The 19,428-nt window shown below is 36.2% G+C and overlaps 1 protein-coding gene across 1 annotated transcript; it reads right to left on the bottom strand.

Annotated features, from left to right (window-relative positions):
• Position 1: 1 nt before the first annotated feature.
• Positions 2-10,669, bottom strand: LOC308695864 (RALY RNA binding protein like). The gene is made up of 8 exons (XM_081374113.1): positions 10,405-10,669; positions 3,997-4,069; positions 3,839-3,886; positions 2,011-2,180; positions 1,680-1,793; positions 1,246-1,391; positions 1,096-1,133; positions 2-635 (listed from the first exon to the last, which is right to left on the bottom strand). Exons 1-7 carry the CDS (start codon positions 10,658-10,660, stop codon positions 1,101-1,103), a joined length of 840 nt encoding a protein of 279 aa, XP_081230239.1. The 5' UTR covers positions 10,661-10,669; the 3' UTR covers positions 2-635; positions 1,096-1,100.
• Between the last annotated feature and the right edge of the window lie 8,759 nt (positions 10,670-19,428).

Genomic DNA, 19,428 nt, shown 5'->3' with positions numbered 1-19,428 from the left:
TGATGTCTGGTTGATTTTATTTCACAAATGTGTGACAATATTACATTAAACACATACAAATAAACACTTTTCAGATGACGGATAAACCACAATAAAATACAGAAAAGAAATAGATAGAGATGTAAAAGGTAGTTTTTCAAATGTGTGAGACGTCAATCATTTTATGAAAGTTTACTTACACATAAATGTGCATTCAATAAATATGATTCAAATATATGCATAATCATTTAATGCCAAAAAATAAAATGCACATAGGCTACAGTATAACGTTTTCCATGTATTTGTAAACCTTTATGACAATGACTCTTAAGTTTATCACTTGTTTTGCTAGACAAAATGCATTAATTATTTTACATATTTAGTTGAGTAGCCGAAAACCAAAGTTAACGTTTTCACCCTTTTGTTTTGTCTATTTACACATATATCATGTATGCAGATATCAGAATAACTTCATAGATATTACTTTCAAATTTCTTACAAAAAAGAATGATTGAAAAAAAGAAATACATAAATACATACATACATTTATACATTCATTCATTCATACATACATAAATTAATACATAAAGAGTTTGACATGGAAAGGTCAACAATTCAAGCTAGATATCATCCAAACATGATGCGTGGTCTCAGTCCTAAAAAAAGAAGAAAAAAAGTCAACAACAAAAATCATCAATAAAAGATTGAAATATTTTTATAATAAAAAGATATATCACAACACAATTTTTTTTATGTTGTATTATTACTTTTTAGTAGTATCAGAAATTTCCAGTATCAATAGGCTAAGTGTTTTCCAAGAAACTGTTGGTTGTACACTGAATGAAGCAAATAAGAACTTTTTGCTTGCCTGATACTGAAGGTCAAATGACGAGAAATTTCAGAGACATTAGTATTCATAAATGAATGGCGTAAATAGCTTTTATTTTACATGGCATTGCTTCTAAATGCTGAGGTCTGTCTGAAAATGATGAGTGCAGTAAACTGCGCAATACAATGACATTTGTTGCAATCAAAGATGCAATCTACTTTTTGATGATGTCAAATAAAATAGAGAAGTATTTCAAACATAATGTGACATAAATTTGTGGTACAAACCTTGTTCAGTTGTCTACATCTGATATGTGGTTTTCTATCTGGGATTTAACACACATACACACAGTTTTATCCAATACAAGTGGGTCTTATTCATATATCAAATTAAAACAAATGACATTTCACATGCATATGAGTTTAATGACCGCTCACCAGTTCTTTGTTTACCCTGTCAAAATATCCATTATCACCTTCATCTGTCACGTCCCAGGACCCTCCTTCCTGATCCACATCTTCTCCAGAATTTTCTTCGGTCTCACTATAGAGAGATTGATGGGCCTTCTGCTTCCAGTGGGCTTCTACACCATATAGAAATGGCAGACAAAGGGGTGACTGAGATTAAAGTGCGACAAACGACAGTGTATATTTACAGAATTAAAAGGTAGCAAACTTTCAAGCAAGTAAAACTAATACAGGTATGTGGATGGCCCTCTGCCAGGCCAATTTTTTGTGTGTGTGTAGGAACAGAGTGCTGCTGTTTTCGATTTCCTGCACTGACATTGAAAGTGAAGACGACAAGTGTTTTTAATCTACCTCCTGCCAACATGGCCTCTACCCTGATAGCAATGTTCATTCCATCCTCTTACCTGCTTCTGCTAACTGCTTCCGTTCAATCTTCTCTAGCCTTCCCAGTAAGGAGTCAATCTTAATCTTGATCTGAGACAGTTCTTTCTTGATTGTCAGGAGCTGATCGGATTTCACTTAGATAAAAAAACACACCCCAAAATGTTTTAATTATGAGGATGAATATATCATTTTATCAGCTCATTGTATTACTTTTAGTTTTAAAATAGTTATGGTTGGCATGATGGGCATGCTATGTCAAAGTCCAGGTTGGGACATGTTGTCCTTGGGGCTAAAACATGATAATGGAAATTGAAATGAACTGATAAAAAATTGACTTGGAATGATACAAACCCATAGAGCATAAGGAACCTGAGGACAGCCTTCTTAGAGAAGAGCAGGTGGACATATTTGGCTGGAAAGAGTTTTTCGTCCTGCGTGTTGAGAGTGCAACCAAGCGGGAATGCTTGACAGGTATCATAGCCCGAGGAGATGGTGCTAATCGCCCACGAATGTCAAAAATCCTGAAAAAAAGACACAAAATATTTTATAGTTCATTATTATTATTATTATTATTATTTAATCACTTTCAATCCTGGAAAAATGTATTATGGTTTCCACAAAAATATTAAGCAGCACAACTGTTTCAACATTGATAATAATTTGACCACCAAATCATCATATTAAAATTATATTAACTTTATGAAACAACATTTAAAAGATTGTGCTGACTGCAAACTATTTGAATGGTAGTGTATATCCACATTGAAGAATCCTTGTTGATTTTTTGAGTTAAACGTGTCACTAATATTGCTATTCTACAAAATATAATTTATTAAGCATTTTTTTATTATTATTAATGGTACAAAATGTAACTTTTGGCCATGCATCTAGCGGTTAAAATGCATTTGGTTGTGCTTTGGTTATGTGTGACTGGGTGGATGAATTTGCCCCTTTACAATAGATAATGCTTTACAGTGAACTCTGTTAGAGAGCTACATATGGCAATTTATCTGTTCAATAAAATACCTTAATCACCTGTTGAGTAATAAAAATGCATCACTTTTACAACATTTCAAATCCCTAATTTCTCGCCATCTCCGAAAAGCCAAGCCAATGTTGATTATTGTTTTATTACAACCTTTCTCGCTCATTGTGACAACTACATGCCACTCCCACTCCATACACACGTCATAGTAGCCGGAGGAATTTTTCTCTATTTACAGATATGACAATGATATGACAAGCAAAGCCGAGTGTTCGCAATTTCCAGCTAATAAACGGTCCTGTCAGGTCTAAAATATAAACATAGTGAATCAGGGTAAGAGAAAAACATGTTTTGGAAGAAGGATTTATGATATATTGACTAATTATTTATATTTTGTTAATATTTGGGGGAAAAAGTTACAGTCACTATATCAGTGTACCTTTAATAATTTACAAAAATAGATGTTCACTAATGATCTAAGTCTTCTGGACTCCACTGGACCCCATTTAAAATGACCAGCTGTAATCCAATAATTCTGTTGTACCAATATGGAAACTGACATATCATGGCATGTATAGAATTTCATTAAGTTATAATACAGAGATGAGAGAATATCTTAATTAGTCTACATGCAAAAGAGCAAGATCAAATCTTAGTCCCTGTCCCCTGAGATAACATTTGATGAGCATATAAGTTTTTCACTAACTGCACAAAAGGGATTTTGTTCGTTAGCACACATATATTTTCCGTGGAGAAGTATAAAACTCTGCCAAATGAGGAGTGAAAGCAAACACATGAAAATGTCAGAGGAAAGATGACCGGCGTGTCTCGCGTTGCTCTGTTAACGACCCAGCAGCTTTCTGACATTCAGCTAATGTCTCACAGGAGAGGAGTGCTCATCATTAGCCTGAGCAAAGGATCGAAGTCAAACCAATAAAATGACATTAATTATGGACATTAGGGGAAGCTCTTCCTCTACTTTTTCTACTGCTTTTCTTTTTCTTTTCACCTTACCTCACTTTTTCATAGCATAGAAAAGGTTAAACGAGACAAGGTGGATCTTAACTAAAAATTTAATTAACAAAAACATATTACAAATCTCCTGTAGTAAAGACCTTACCAAATCTACAACTGAAATACAACCTTGGTATCTTTAAAATTAATGCATTTTCATAAGTAATTGCGTGTACATACCTGGTATAGAAATCATTCCTGTAGAAATCATAATCAAATTCATAGCCACTTAAAAAAAAAAAAAAAAAAAAAGATTATTAAAATGTTATTTCAATCTTTACATGTCTACTAATTACAATGGGGGAAAAAAAATCTATAATTAATTTTAGGTGGCTCACCTGTATAAGGAGAAGGGACGCTTGGACCCCACTTTTGGCCTGTAAGGACGAGGCTCTCCAGCCATGTTAATGTCTGCAGGAAGAGCAAAGGACATTTTGAAGAAGAGAAAAAAAACAGGATACGCTTCCTTTTTTAAATATAGTCTCCTTCAAATAAATGTCTAAAAATGGCCGGTGAATATAATGGACAGAAAAGCCTCTGCGCCCTCTGAAAGAGCATAGGCATTATGCCACAGAATAAATAACTGATGGCTCTCATCTGTCTCATCAGAAAGAGAGATGCTATCAGAGAGCAACAGTCTCACTCAGCATACACACACGCACACACATACACACACAATGCACAATCACTCCTGAGTGCCTTTCAAGGTCATCCGGCACGTTATCCAGAAGGACGGGCCTGAGTGCCTGACTAAATCACAATTCGGGGCTTTAAGACATTTACAAGCAATTTAAGCCTTCACTCTGATGAAGCACAAAACAAAGCACTAAATCTGTGAGGGAAAAGTAGTGCACTGTCAGAGTTTAGATTAGTCTTTGCCTGACTGAGCCAAATTCATTGTGGAAGCATACAGCCCTTTTAAATGGTCACGCTCAGAATATGTGAGATTGAAGTTTCAAATGAGAGTGTCACTAGGAGGAATACAGTATATTGGAAAATACACTCAACCATATTGGAGAACATATAGCAACAGAAAAGCCTGAGGAAAAAACGGTTGACTAAGAAGATCAGGTTTGTTTCATCCTCTTTAATTAGTAGTTAATTACAGCTAACCTTCTGCGATGAGAGCAGACGTTTTCCACAGAAAAGTCTGACGTTAACACAAAGTTAGTTTGAAGTAAACACAAAAGCTTTATGTAAAAAGTATGTAAAAAATAATAATATTACGTTGACCTGAGTGTTTGAGGCTCAAAGGATAACATTGTGAGTTTAATGTCAGTATCTAAAATGGTGGAGAAACTTAAAGGGTATTTCATCCAAAAATTCAAATTCTGTCATCATTTACTCACACTCATGGGACAAAAAAGTGTGGAGGAATTTTTCTTTATGATTTCTGAAAAAGAAACAAAAAAGTCATAGTTTTGGAACAACATGATGTTGAATAATTGATGACAGAATTTTATTTGTCTTCAATTTTCTTCAATTTTCAGATCTGACTCATGCTAACTTGTATACATGTTAAAAACAAATATATTTATTTATTAATTTGTTTATTTTAAATAATATTAATTGTATTATTTTTGTTAGATTTTAAAAAAAGTTTGACATTTCAAGTTATTTAACAATAAAATATTCAAGCAAATATCAGAAGGTTGCCTGATCACATGATATGATATTTTGCTGTAGTATTTTTAGGTTCTCGTATACTTTTGTGGTGAAGTAATCTGCATTGAAAGTTCATGAATTGAACGGGTGAAAAGTTTATTTGTGATTGACGTTCAAAAGGAAGTCATCATGAGTTCGATCACAATGAACCTGGCATTCTATACTAATCACTGATGTGGCTGCTGTTCATTTCTTTTGATTTACATGAATGCATTTGGCAGACACTTTTTACATTTAGGCCATATTTTTTTTTAGTCCATGCATTCCCTGGGAAATCGAACCCCTGACACTAGTGCCATCCTTTACTGTTTGAGTGAACGACTTCATTTAGCCTCTCTGACTGCTTTAATGTGGAAGCAAGTGATTCAAAGTGCCTTTAAATTCACAATAATGATTTTGTGAGATCTTAATAATGGTTTCCTGGGAGACAATATGAACAGGGTGACTCATCCAATTGCACCAATCCCACAAAACGCCAGACATTTCACTCGATATATGCCGACCATCTAAAATACCATCATATTTCAGACATGGAGCCATATCAATACTTTAATCTCAGTTTACCAATGGGCCTCTTCTACTCAGTGTGCTTTTCTCTCCCAAAAGTCCGTCAGGCTTAGTGTTGTAGAGAGAAGATTGGCGTTTCTCTTAGTGATGACCTTGGCTTAATGTCAATGTGTCCACTTGTCAGCTTAAAGAAGCTTTTTGAGTGATTCATTTGACAAGGCATAACTGAAGACTTGAGTCTAAACTTGCCTAAATGCCAAACTCTAAATGAAAAATCTCAGTAAACAAAGTCACTCAGGATATACCTGACTAAGCAAGAAAGAACTTCAAGGACTTTATTTATTTCCAAAGAAAAGCCTTTTGCAAACATTATAAACGCATAACAAATTTTTCTCTTTAGCTAGCCTATATGAATATTATTCAGACACCTCTAGCATTTGTTGCGTCTCTTTGACTAATGAGTGTTTTCCATGCATGACCTACTTATCAAACATTTCTTTCACTTTCTTTATTCATTCCTTTGTGGCGTGATGTAATTCAGTGACTGATGTACGCAATTGTCTGGAACGGTTTGCACACTTCAGGACATCACATATTTTCAGTGCCGCTCATTATCCCTGGAGTCTTGTGTGTGCACAGCTACAAAACTTTGCTTTGTAACTTTGATGTGCCGACTTTGATTAGACACATGCAAAACATGGATGCTCATCATGAACAGATGCAACTTGAATGCAAATTTAACAGCTTTTGGGATTTTGTGTCTTTCTGACAACATCTAATTTTTGACTGCTTTGCCTGGTCAAGCCTGCAATTCAAATTTGCATGTTATGTGCAGTTATGTGTATGAACAAGTTAAAGCTGAACAAAAATCTGTAGTCAAAGGAGAAAAAAACTTCATGCTCAGCTACTAAAGTAGATGTGCTATACTTCAGTATGGAGAACACATATCGAACCCTTATAAAGACAGGTTATCATTTCAAACAGGTCACAACATTGTTTAACAGACGCAATTTAGTTTTTATGTATTTCCCCCTTTAAGAGCTTTCAGAATAGTTTTTTAACATTAAAGTATGTTTCATGTAGCAACATTGAAATTAAGTGTTTTTAAAAATATGAATTTTATTTTAAATAATATTATTTTGTAATATATGACCCTGGACCACAAAACCAGTCATATGTGTACATTTTTGGAAATTGAGCTTTATACATCATCTGAAAGCTTTCCATTGATGTGTAGTTTGTTAGGATAGGACAATATTTGGCCGAGATACAATTATTTGAACATCTGGAATCTGAGGGTGCAAAAAAATCGAAACATTGAGAAAATCTCCTTTAAAGTTGTTCGTTTATGGTCACGATTGTGTTGCATTCACTCACAAAAATAAATGTTTTATATATTTATGGTATGAAATTTACTAAATATCTTCATGGAACATGATCTTTACTTAATATCCTAACGATTTTTGGCATAAAAGAAAAATCGATATAATTTTGACCCATACAATGTATTGTTGGCTTTTGCCACAATAATACCTGTGCGACATGTGACTGGTTTTGTGATCCAGGGTCACATATTATTAAAATACTATTATATTTGAAAAATTTAAAGTTTAAGAACTATACAAATAACAAATAAAGTATTGCAAGTAGAAATAGCTCCTTATAGAAACAACTGCACATTTTCAGTTTATACAGCATATGAAAGTGCATTTATTTGATTACTTGTCATTTAGCAGATTTATGTTTAGTTTTATGTCCACAGCAACTGTGCAAGGACAATTTCACAGGAGTTCTCCTGGGATTAATTACAAACTAATGATTTTAATTGCATTTATTAATAATTAAACAGATTTGATATGTCCAACAAGAAAAAACTATAATATTATTGAATACAATGTAATACATAATGTAATTATCACCATTTCAGTGAACTTTTAATGAACACAACTGAAAAAGTCTTATTATTATGAATTATGAATATAATTATTATTTAGTTACAAATCAAGTATTAAAAACAGAAATAAGATGCATCTTATTTGTCTGTAAAATACTCACATCTCCGATTGTGGCGCTTCCCTTTTTGCATTGTTCTTCTGTACATGTCCATTAGGTTGTGCATACTATATTTTGATAAATAAATTATTCCTTTCCCTTGAACTCACTTCACTGTAGTATCACTGTGAGAGACTGACTGAATAGAGTTCAGCACACAGGCATGCACCATTCTAGACCGTACCACTGATGCATAATGGGGGTGTTGATAAATGTATTTAAAAAATTCTAAACAATTAGAAATTAGTAATAATCCGGACTCATTAAATAGTGCAGAAATCATGCTGTTTTGCATCAATATAAAAATAATAATAATAATACTTTAGGCATTATTTAAGTAAACACATTTTGTATTTATCTACCATATGTATTGTATAGGAAAAGAAGCTTTTACAAATGTATAAATGTATGGCTAGTATAAATATATACATGTATGTCAACGACTGATGCAGTTTATAGTATTGTCTCAGATTGTTTATCTGATCTTGGATCATATTGTACATCAAAAGAACAGCATCACACAGCTGCTGTCAGTCATTTGAAAATGCTATTGACATTATAAGCCCTGGGGGCTATATTCATGCAGGAATATGCTTTTATCCTTTGAATTAAAGACAGGCTCTGAAATTGAAGACATTGTGATGCCTTCATATCTGTCAGAAGGTTTCAGACATAGAAAAACTAATTATAGTGACGAGTACACACACATACACTCATTGTGACATTGATAAAATAAAACCTTTTATTTAAGGCAAGCTTAAATAAAATAATTTTGAAGAATGGGGTATATTGAGGTATGGGAGTTTCTAATATTGTTAAAGAAACTATAGGTCCTATTTCTGACTCATTTTGAAGCTTATATAAATCTTAAGTTTTACACTATATGGTTTATAAATGGTAGTGTTCTTTAAATATGCAGACAAATAAATGATTCAATTTATGAGGTTTTTGTATTCTTCTAGAGTATGTTTAGTTTCTGATTTGTCTTTGCCACTGCAGTTCCATAGATGGCTATGGTACACATACACACACACACACACACACACACACACACACACACACACACACACACACACACACACACACACACACACACACACACACACATACATACATATACATATATATTCTGATAGATATATATTGCCATCTAGTGGCTGACATTGGCCTATTTTTTTATTCTGTAAAGTTACTTTTTTTATTCTTCTTACCAGCACTTCCTCTTGCCAACAAAGGGGGGCAATAAAACACTGTAAAAAAAATCACATGTACATTTTTTTTTTACTTACTTTCTACACCCCACAAAAATAGTTAGGATATATTCTTGAAACTATTCAAATTGTTTCAATTCAATTTAATTGTAAAGAACTATGTTTATTTTTAAAGATACTATGCTGCTCTGGTTAAAATAAAATAAGAAATAGCACTATCTATATTTTTTAAAATAACCTTATTAGCAATGTGGATTAAAATGAGGCACATTGATCTCCCAATCTGACCCACTGAAAAGTGCCCAAAACCCTAATTAATTTGAATAATTAAACTTAATTAATTTACTTATTTATCATCATCATTAGTAGTAGTAGTATTTTTTTCTTTTGATGTTTAGATGATATTATGTGAATTATTTGCTGAGGTATTATGTGTGGTTATAAGAGCCTGATGTGTGTTTTTCTTTTCTTTTTTTTTTCTTTTTTTTTTTTTTTTTTTTTTTAGATGTAAAAGTATCTATTTATGTACTATGGAAAGCAGGATGTGGTTTAGAGGCCGCTGTGGACAGAGAACGAGTGCGGGAAAGTTGATTGTTAAGGAAAAAGCACTTGTTCTCCGTCTGCAGCAACCTCTAAACCATGCTTTCCACACGTACTTATTGGTTATTGTTTTTATTTATGTGCTTTTTTTATGTGTTGGTGATAGGTATTATTATCACAAAAGAAAAAAAGAAATAAATGAAAAGAAAGGAAAAGGGAAAGTGAACAATTACTTTGTCTTTATAAAATAAATGTTTATTTGTATAATGTATTAAATAATTTAAATGGAAAGACTATAATAAAGCATATTTTAAACAAACAAACATCCAAATCCATTTGAATCTTTCATCAAAATACTCCTGAAATTCAACAAAAGCTTTGCTGGCTATAGATGCCCAGCTCTGGACTGAGGTAAAATCAAGCAACTCATATTTTTTCACAAGGAAAGATCAAGTGGTCTGAAGAGGGGGGGGGGGGGGGGGAATAACTTGTAGCAGTTAGAAAAGAAAAAAAGACTTAATAGTCTTAAGGAAAATCATTCCAGCACAAGAGACCCATTGGAGTTCAACTCAAGCCACAGCCCCAACAGTGACAGCAGCAGTTTCATTTTTAATAAAGGATGATGAATATTTACCAGGTAGCCAAGGGAATGACCATGACCTAAGATCAACTGTCTCTGTGCCTACAGATCCTCATTGTCATCCAAATAATTGTCATTTGTTTCATTCCAAATCATTTACATAAATAAAAAGGGAAATAAATATCACTTACCCAAAGTCTGTCCAGCAAGCACTCTGGTGTTCTCACAAACCACAGCTGAGCGAGCGTTCCTCTCGCAGGCATACTGGACGAAAGCAAACCCCTTGTGCACAGAGCAGCCGGTGATCTTGCCATACTTGGCAAAAATTTGCTCAATGTCAGTTTTCTTGACCACAGCGGTGTTGAGGTTACCAATGAACACTCTGGAATTCAGAGAGCGAGGATCTGTCTTGTTTGTTATATTGCTAGTTTGAGTTTTCCCAGTCATCCTTCTCAGGATGTCCTGAAACACACACAAACATAAACAAATATTAAAGTGCCCCTATTATGCTTTTTCAGATATAACCTTTCATTTAGTGTGTAATATAGCTGTTTGTGAATGTAAGAGGCCTGAAAAGTTTCATAGATCAAAGTGCACAATAAAGGGAGGTTTTTGTCTCCCAAAAAGAAAGAACAGTTAGTAATTCTTGTCAGTAATGAGGCACTTGGCATGCACTTTAAAAGGATGAGAGATGTTTAGAGAACTGCATCCTTGATCAAACAGTTTCAGACACTGTAAGACCAGAGGTGATCCTGCAAGAAAATTAAAGTGTTTTTAAATGAGAGTGTATATGAACGGATAGTCTAGACCAGTGGAAGAGACCACCAGGGTGGAGCAGGCAGAGCTGGAGACCCCCAGGAGCCAGCCAGGACAATAGTGAAACACAGCAGAACTGATGGAGGGAGGAGCCAGGGTGGAGTCATGAGCCCGACCAACAGAGGCAACACCTAGAGAGGTGAAGACCCAGGCAGAGTCCGATGGGTGGAGAGAGCAGGCAACACCGAAGGACCAGGAGGCCAAGGTAGAGTTGCAGTGACGAGCAGCCGAGGTGGAGCCAGGATGCTGGAAGACTGAGGCATAGCCGGTGGGAGTGAGGACTGAGGCAGAGCCAAAGAGGTTGAGAAACTAGGCACAGGTGAAGGCCCTGAAATTTGAGTTGGAGGTAGAGCAACGACTGACCAAGGTGGAGCCGGAGGGACGCGGGAGCCCAGTGGAGCCAGAAGGACAATGATTCCCAGTGGAGCTGAGGGAGGGTAGAGCCAAGGTGGGGCCGACTGGTCAACGTGCCGAGGTGGAGTAATGGGCTCGGAGGCCAGAGGCAGAGTCAGGGGATCATTACACAAAGTTGGAGCGGGCTCGAAGAACGGCCTCGAGGCGTAACAGCATTGTTAAGCAAATGTAATGGAGGACGAGCCGAGGAGCTGAATGGGACCAGCAGAGCCAAAGCCGAAGAAATGGATAGCTTACTTGAAGGAAGAGGGAACGGAAGGCTGGGTGGGATCATCAGCGGCGACAAAGACTTGGAGCTGGGTGGAACCAGCGGCGATGAAGAAGACTTGGAGCCGGGCGGGACTGGCGGAGATGAAAGAGAATATGAAGAAGATTTGGAGCTGGACGGGACTGGTGGGATTAAAGAGAACACGAAGAAGACTTGAGCCTGGGTGGAACCAGAAAAGGAGGAAAGGCCTCATCCTCTAGCTCCACTAAAACTTCCACTGGCACAGATGTATAAACTGGCTTACACACCTGGTCAGACTGGACAGCAGGCTTGGTCTCCGGGACAGACGAGGCTATAGGCTCTGGCACTGGTTCCATGGCGGGCATAAACTCTGGCTCTGGGTCTGTGGTGGGCTCAGGCTCCATATCCCCAGGGGGGTGGTTTCTGGATCTACTGTGGTCATGAGCGACAATATCAATATGGGATAAAAACTCTCAAGAAACCGGAAAATGGCTTTTCTCCATGTTCCGTCTTTCATATCTGTAGTATGAATCTGTTACTATCCTCGGTATTTGTTTTGTGTGGGTTTTTTTTGTATGTGTGCAGGGATTGATTGCCAACTGAGGAACCTAATTGGCGGATCTACTGATGTGCCGCTTTAAAAGGGTGGCGCTAATCGTCGAGCTCATTCTGGTGTTGGCCTTGTGGCACGAAGAGCTCCGGATTCCTCCTCCCGTCACAGATCCCAAAACCTTCTGTTGATCATGTTTGTTTGTTTGTGATGATTTAATTAGGTTCTTTCTTATGTTTTAGGAGCGTAGGGGTGTCTTGCCATTTATTTTGACTTTGTTTGTGATTTGTTTATTTATAGGGAGTTAGGGAAGTTTCTTTGTAATTTAGTTTATTCCCTGATTAGGTAATTTATACATGTTTTTTTTTATAAGTCTATTTTGTTTATTATTTTGGCCTTGGGGCACCCTGAAGCCATTGCTCCATAACTCAATTACTTTTTCCACCTTAATAAATTATACTTTTTGTGGAACTTAGAATTGTGTCTTTGATGATCTGTCGGCTGGGGCTGGTTTCCTTGAAACCAACTGGTAAAGTTCACTTCAAGTCCGTCTTTATTGCGGGTCGTAACAAAATCAATGAAACAAATGAGAAACAGAAAAAACAGAAAGGAAACACAGGAAATGATGAAAGCAAACTAAAAGTCCTTGAAAATGAAACAGAAACACAACAGATTTGCAACAATAACACTGTATAAAATAACACTAATTTATATTTTAATTATAAAAGTAGACTGGCTGATTCAAAGTACACGTATTGGTGAAATGAGTTTTCAGTGTGGTTTAAACTGACTCATTCATTACCTGGCTATTTCCTATCTCCATGGCAACAGACATAAAAGTTTATGATCAAGAAAGTTATTTTCAGATACTGTATCTACTCAACTCCATCCATTCAAAAACCTTCCCGAAACCTTAACACACACAAGCACTAATACAGCCGCATCAAACACCACACCATGCATTTTCAAATACATTTTCCTCACCATAGCTAATATTCTGCAGTTGCTATAAATGGACCAAGAATAAATTAGATCTTTTGCTGAGCTATTTATACATCTCCTGAGCCTGTGATCCTGTCAGATTTTTTAAACACTCTTTTCTTGTACACAGAGACTATACATCTGGCTGGATGTGGCAGCACTAGGGCTGACACCAGAGAAGACACTCAGTATGATATTCAGGATGAGCTGTGAGGATCACTACAGAGTGTGAATGCGGAGAAGTGTGAAGTTCACACTAAAAAAAAAAGTTTCACATATAAGGCTTCTCCTGTCTTTTGCTGATAACAAAGTGTTTCTTCAGGATTCCCAACAGCATTCCCTCATATGCATTAAATGTAAATATAACCAAGATCGGGTTGTCAAGGGTTCAAGCTAGTCTCTCGTTGCCAGACCTTCAGACTGACGGCAGACTGACTGACTCCATAGCAGCTTTCATTGGCCAAAGGGATGTCTGACCGACATGTAAAGCAACCAATCACAGTTAATTTGTTTAACGTCATGTTTAGAGGCGTGAAAATGTAAAGACAATGTCTTGCAAAGGCCTGCAATTGCAACGCTGTGATAGTTCCAACCTTAATACCGACTACTTCTGACTACTAGCAAATCAAATTCATGACTGTGACATAGACAAGTCTAGATATTTAAAAAAATAACAAACTTCATTATTTTTGCCCCAACTTCAATCGAAATTCAAGTCTTTAAAAAAAAAACATTAAGGAGAATAAATGTGGTCTTTAAATGTTAAAACAAATGTTTAAAACATGATATCTTTTTTTTAGAAGGAATACTACAACTTCAAATTCCTTTTCATATAATCTACCATTCACACACTAGAAACAAAAAGGCTGGAAATCAGCAGACCGACACAGAATCCATTTCATCTGTGAGACAGTGAGTCAACCCTCTGACTGATCCTCAGCAACACCAGCATCCTCTTCTCAATACACACCATCATTTCTACCAAATCACTGATGCATGAAAACCTTTTCCTTCCCTGTGTTAACAATAACCTCACCTCATTCTCTCAGGTTGACAGGCATGGCAGAGCTCGGGCATTGTGACTGGACATGACATTTCTATTCCCATTCAAACCCTTTTACTTCACCAGCTCCATGCACAGTCTGTTATTCTATTATACAATCCCCATTCAAACACTCTCGACTCCTCACACAGTACAGTACTTCACACTTCTCCTATTTGTTGGTCAGTGCTAAAATTACATGACCAAAAAATCTAATAAAGGTGGCATCAAGCCATCTCTGCTCTCTATCAGCATTAGAAACATCTAACTAATGTATACATATTTTAATTGATTAAATTTAGTGATGAATGTCACAGTCAACTCAATTTTCTTCAGAATTGAAAAACGAATGAATTAATTTCATGCTGACGCAATTATCCTTAAGATTGAAATATAGCTTCAAATTTTCTACACTGTAAATATTTGTATTACATAATAAGGCTCCTTATAACTCAGTTAAAAGCATTGTTTGTTTTTAATTTATAACCTCAGTTGTCAGTTGCATTGAAAATGACTTTTTATTCCTGTAATATTGCAGTGTTCATCTTGTTGCTAGTTGATTGTTTTGTACACTGCAATGGACTACTTTTTTGATAGTGGAATATAGGTAAAAATCAAATCAATATTTCATGTCCACATATTTATTTATTTGGTGAGTATTGTAAAAAGTGGGATCATATTAGTGTAATTATCTCAAGCAGCCTCTGATTATAAACTTGGTGTGTTTTATATCTCTTTATTGCTGTATAACCCTATATACAGTAGCTGTTGCTGATGCTGTGCTAGTCCAGATAACAGTTTCTGCATGAAAGCTCAGACACTTCACACAGAATTCATGAAAAAAAAAAATGTAAGAAAACATCACAACAGATCCTATCCTACCAATCCACTTCTCCAGCACTAAGTATTCACATCTACATTTATGAGATAATGATGTTTATAATGTTCTTATGCAAAAGCAATAAAAGGCGCATAATGTTTTTTTTTTTTTTTTTTTTTTAATTATAAACCTATATGTCGGGCATTAAGGAGACTTATTCATTCTTTTCTCCCTCTGTTGGATGATCCGAAATATAGATAACGATAAAGATATAATTCTAAAAATCGTTCTCCATATTAAAGAATAACAGAGTTCACACCACAACTATAACGATAAAGATATGAGGAACGATATCGTTGGGATCACTTTCAGAACGATTTTTTTCCAGCTGTCGAACGATAAAACACTGACAGCCAATCAGAATCCATTCTAATTTAAAGGTCTCGCGCATTTAAAATGGATCTGGATCATCCGGGCGCGCGCGTGCTTAGAATAAAAAGACCGTTATCGGTCGTTGGTGTGGACGCATATATAGTTATCTTTATCGTTATCTTTATAGTTATCGTGCTTGGTGTGAACGGGCCTGGATCCATTTTAAATGCGCGAGACCTTAAAATTAGAATGGATTCTGATTGGCTGTCAGTGTTTTATCGTTCGACAGCTGGAAAAAAATCGTTCTGAAAGTGATCCCAACGATATCGTTCCTCATATCTTTATCGTTATAGTTGTGGTGTGAACTCTGTTATTCTTTAATATGGAGAACGATTTTTAGAATTATATCTTTATCGTTATCTTTATAGTTATCGTCCTTGGTGTGAACGGGCCTTACTCTATATTTCGGATCATCCAACATGTGTAAGTGGGTCACTAGAGCAGTGACTAATTAGCTGGTAACACAATGAGCTGCAGCTGACATGACAGGTGCACTGCTTAAACAATACAAGGTCAATACAAGGTGGAAATACATTCACTTTTACATGAAAAGCGAGAATGACGCCAACTAGGGTGCTAAAATAGATCCAAAACATCTCCCTGAAGTCATATTTGTCATCAGTTTTTTTTTTAAATATTTTTCACTGTAGTTTACTCCTGTTTTTTTCCCTCAAAACATCCAAAGACAAACTTCTACATGACAATATTAACAAAATATTTTGAACAGGCCAGAAACTTCTACAAATTGGCTACTATATGGAAAGATTTATGGGAGACAATCACTTTCAAATTGTCATGGTGTGGTGCTGGCAGAATAAGAATCACAAGTTCCAAAACAAACTTTTACTCACATTAAAAAACTTACAGGTATAGAGCAGACAGAAGGTTCACACACACTAAATACAACAGATCAAACAATGAACAAGGAAACACACAGGGCTTAAATACATAGGGAAACAGATCAGGGAAATGAGACACAGCTGACAAAACTAACGAGGAAACAGGTGTGACAGATGAACTAATGAGGGTTACCGTGGAAACAAAGGAGTGGCGAGAAAACAGAACAAAAGAAGACGTGACTAATGAAAACAAGACTCAGACAACACAACTGTGACATAAATGGGTTATAGTCTGTTGTTACAATTACTGCAGTACTTTTGAATAAGTAGTTCTTTCAAATAAAAAGTCAATGAAATCTGAGAATATTCTGCGTACAAGCAGTCTACATTTATCTCTTCATCAACAATGAACTTCTAAACAAACCCGAGGAGTTAAATCAAAATTGTGCATTGTGAAGACAGAAAACCAAACAGTAAAGTTGATTCGGTGTATGCAATCGTCTTCCACTCACTTTTTTATTCTCAATTAAACTAGAAAGAAAGAGTCTAGGTAGGTGTCTACAATATAAAACTTTGCTGGGAGAGACATGGGATACCTCAGATAGTGTTATTTTGATCTAGAAGCATATGACAATACTTTGTGACAACTTATCAACTGCGGTGATATGTTACATAAATAAACATACTTTTATCTTCATTATCTCATCTGTATTCATTTGTGTATGCAGAATGTGGGGCTCTGAGGAAGACTCAGGAATTCTGTCCAGGTATCATATGCTTGAAACTCCCATCCCTCCTAGAATTCCCAATGAGAGATAAGCCTTACTTGGGGAAAGGATATTTCACGGCTGGCTTCCCCCACCTGTCCCTTGACTGACACAGACTGAATAGTAAATAATTCTTTTTCAGAATAACATACTTCTTCAGCACTATCATTCTCGACTCTAAAAGAACAATATTGATTAAAGAAAATGGTTTTGCAGAAGACTGTGAGTATCGTATCTAGTTGAGAGCTGGTTGACATAGACTGATTATCATGCTTTGGGCTCTGCGCTTGTACGAAATGTAAGAAATATTCCAATTGGCTGGATAAAATGAAAGCCAACGTAGATTATGCTGATAACATAAAATATTCCTTTTACAAAGTCATGTGCTAAAATATTTTCTTTGTGTGTGTGTGTGTGTCACTTTTTTTTTTCCACTGTGACACACACAGTCTTTTTAAGTCTTATTTTCAGCATCCCCTCATAGACAAACCATTTCATATTATTTTAATAAGGTTCTCATTTAGCATCAGACTGAAACCCCCTTTTAATTCCAGTTGGAACCTTTAATTAAAGTCTAGGCTATATCAATAAAATAAAACAAGAAAGAGGTAAATCTGCAAACTTCGGAACGAACTCAAGAGTCATTAGGCTAATCATGTATGCATTGAAAACAATTTTTATATAGGCCTAGGAATTGCTAATCGAATAGACTAAATAATTATTAGTTTGAAATTAACGCGACGTCAAATTTAAATTTATATTTAAGACATCAAACGGAATTAAAAGTAGTCTAGCTAGCATCTCTTTTAAAAATCCTCAGGAAACAGTTTACACGAGTAAAAACATTTCAACATTTGACCAACGATGAGAAGAATCGAGAAATACAGCAGGTAAAACACAGGAGCTACTTACCAATCTCAAAGTCCGAGCATCAGATGAGATGGAGAGCGAGTGCAGAGCGTTTCGCTTCTGGATCGTTCAGATCGCAGCCTCACTGCATCATGTGACAGCTCTGCTGCCCGCTTCATCATCCACATATCCATACTGCATCCATTCACCCACCGCTGGCTTACTGTCTGGAAGAACCTTTTTATTAAACTTCGGGCTTTTTTCCCCCTTCTTTTTTTCCACAGGGGTTGTTTTTATGTATTTTATGTATGATGTACACAGCTATGATTCAGTAAAAAATTACAACGTGTTGCAGTGATTGACTTTTTCAAATACGTATGCTATAGATTTTGTTTTACTATTTTTTGTTTTACTCTTGTACCAGACCCAGACTTTTAAGGTGCTGTATGTAACTTTTTGACTCCTAAAGCACAAAAATACCATACTATGTTTGCAGATATTTAAGAAACATTCTAAGTTCACATACTTGTTTCTCCGAAAAACAATGCGTAACAGCCAGTTATTATCCTTTGAAATATGCGCTCCGTGTCGGAATGTTCGTTTTTGTATGTCTCAAGGTGTTTGCATCAGGTCAGTAAGTTGGCATGTCTGTTTGTTCTTCCTATGTAGAGTAGGTTATCAAATTAATGAAAGTATAAACCCTTTAATTTAAACATGCTCATGTGAATAGCTTTTATAAGTTCTGTTGTGTTTGTTTTATTTTTGTTCTGAGAATAGACATGACTTTGTTTTCCTCACTGGAATTCCTAACTTGCAATATTCTGAAATAACATTTGGACACAATAAATACGTTAAAGGTGCTCTAAGCGATGTCAAGCGTTTTTTTAGGCCAATTTTTTTGTCACATAGCCTACAGCAAACATCTCCTCACTATCCGCTAGCTACCTGTCCCCTGAACACACTGTAAAAAAACGCGGTCTCTGTAGACCCCAGGCTCCTCAAACGGCAACAAAAAAATAAACTGGGCTAACCCGCACCACGAAACATAACAAACTGTTCCAGCCAATAACCGACAAGAAGGATTTGGGGGTGGGGTTTGGGGGGTTAGTGCGCGGATGAGGAGGAGGGAGGGTCTAGCTAGCCTCCGTTTTGTTTGACAATAGGCTTGTTCGACTTCATGCAGCTCTGCGCAGACCGATCGGCGGCTGACTTGAAGCAGTGCATGCCGGTTAGAAATTTTGTCCGACTTGATCCAGCGCCGACGCCACGTGACTGTGACGTATGCCATCAAAGTACCGCGAGACCGATTCGAGAGTAGCCGGAGAACTCAGCCAGCGCAGCTTCTCAAGAGCGGCTGCACTGGGCTTCACGAGGGCTGATGACGACACAGCTGTTCCACGATTGGCCAGATCCATTGCATGACAACGATCACGTGTGTTTCGTGTTTATTCAAACACCTTTAGTTCCTCTAAAGCG

Source organism: Scardinius erythrophthalmus (assembly GCF_964197995.2).
Source record: "Scardinius erythrophthalmus genome assembly, chromosome: 9".
NCBI lineage: Eukaryota > Metazoa > Chordata > Actinopteri > Cypriniformes > Leuciscidae > Scardinius > Scardinius erythrophthalmus.
The sequence above is the reverse complement of the archived record's forward strand: the minus strand, read 5'-3'. Positions and strand labels throughout refer to the sequence as shown.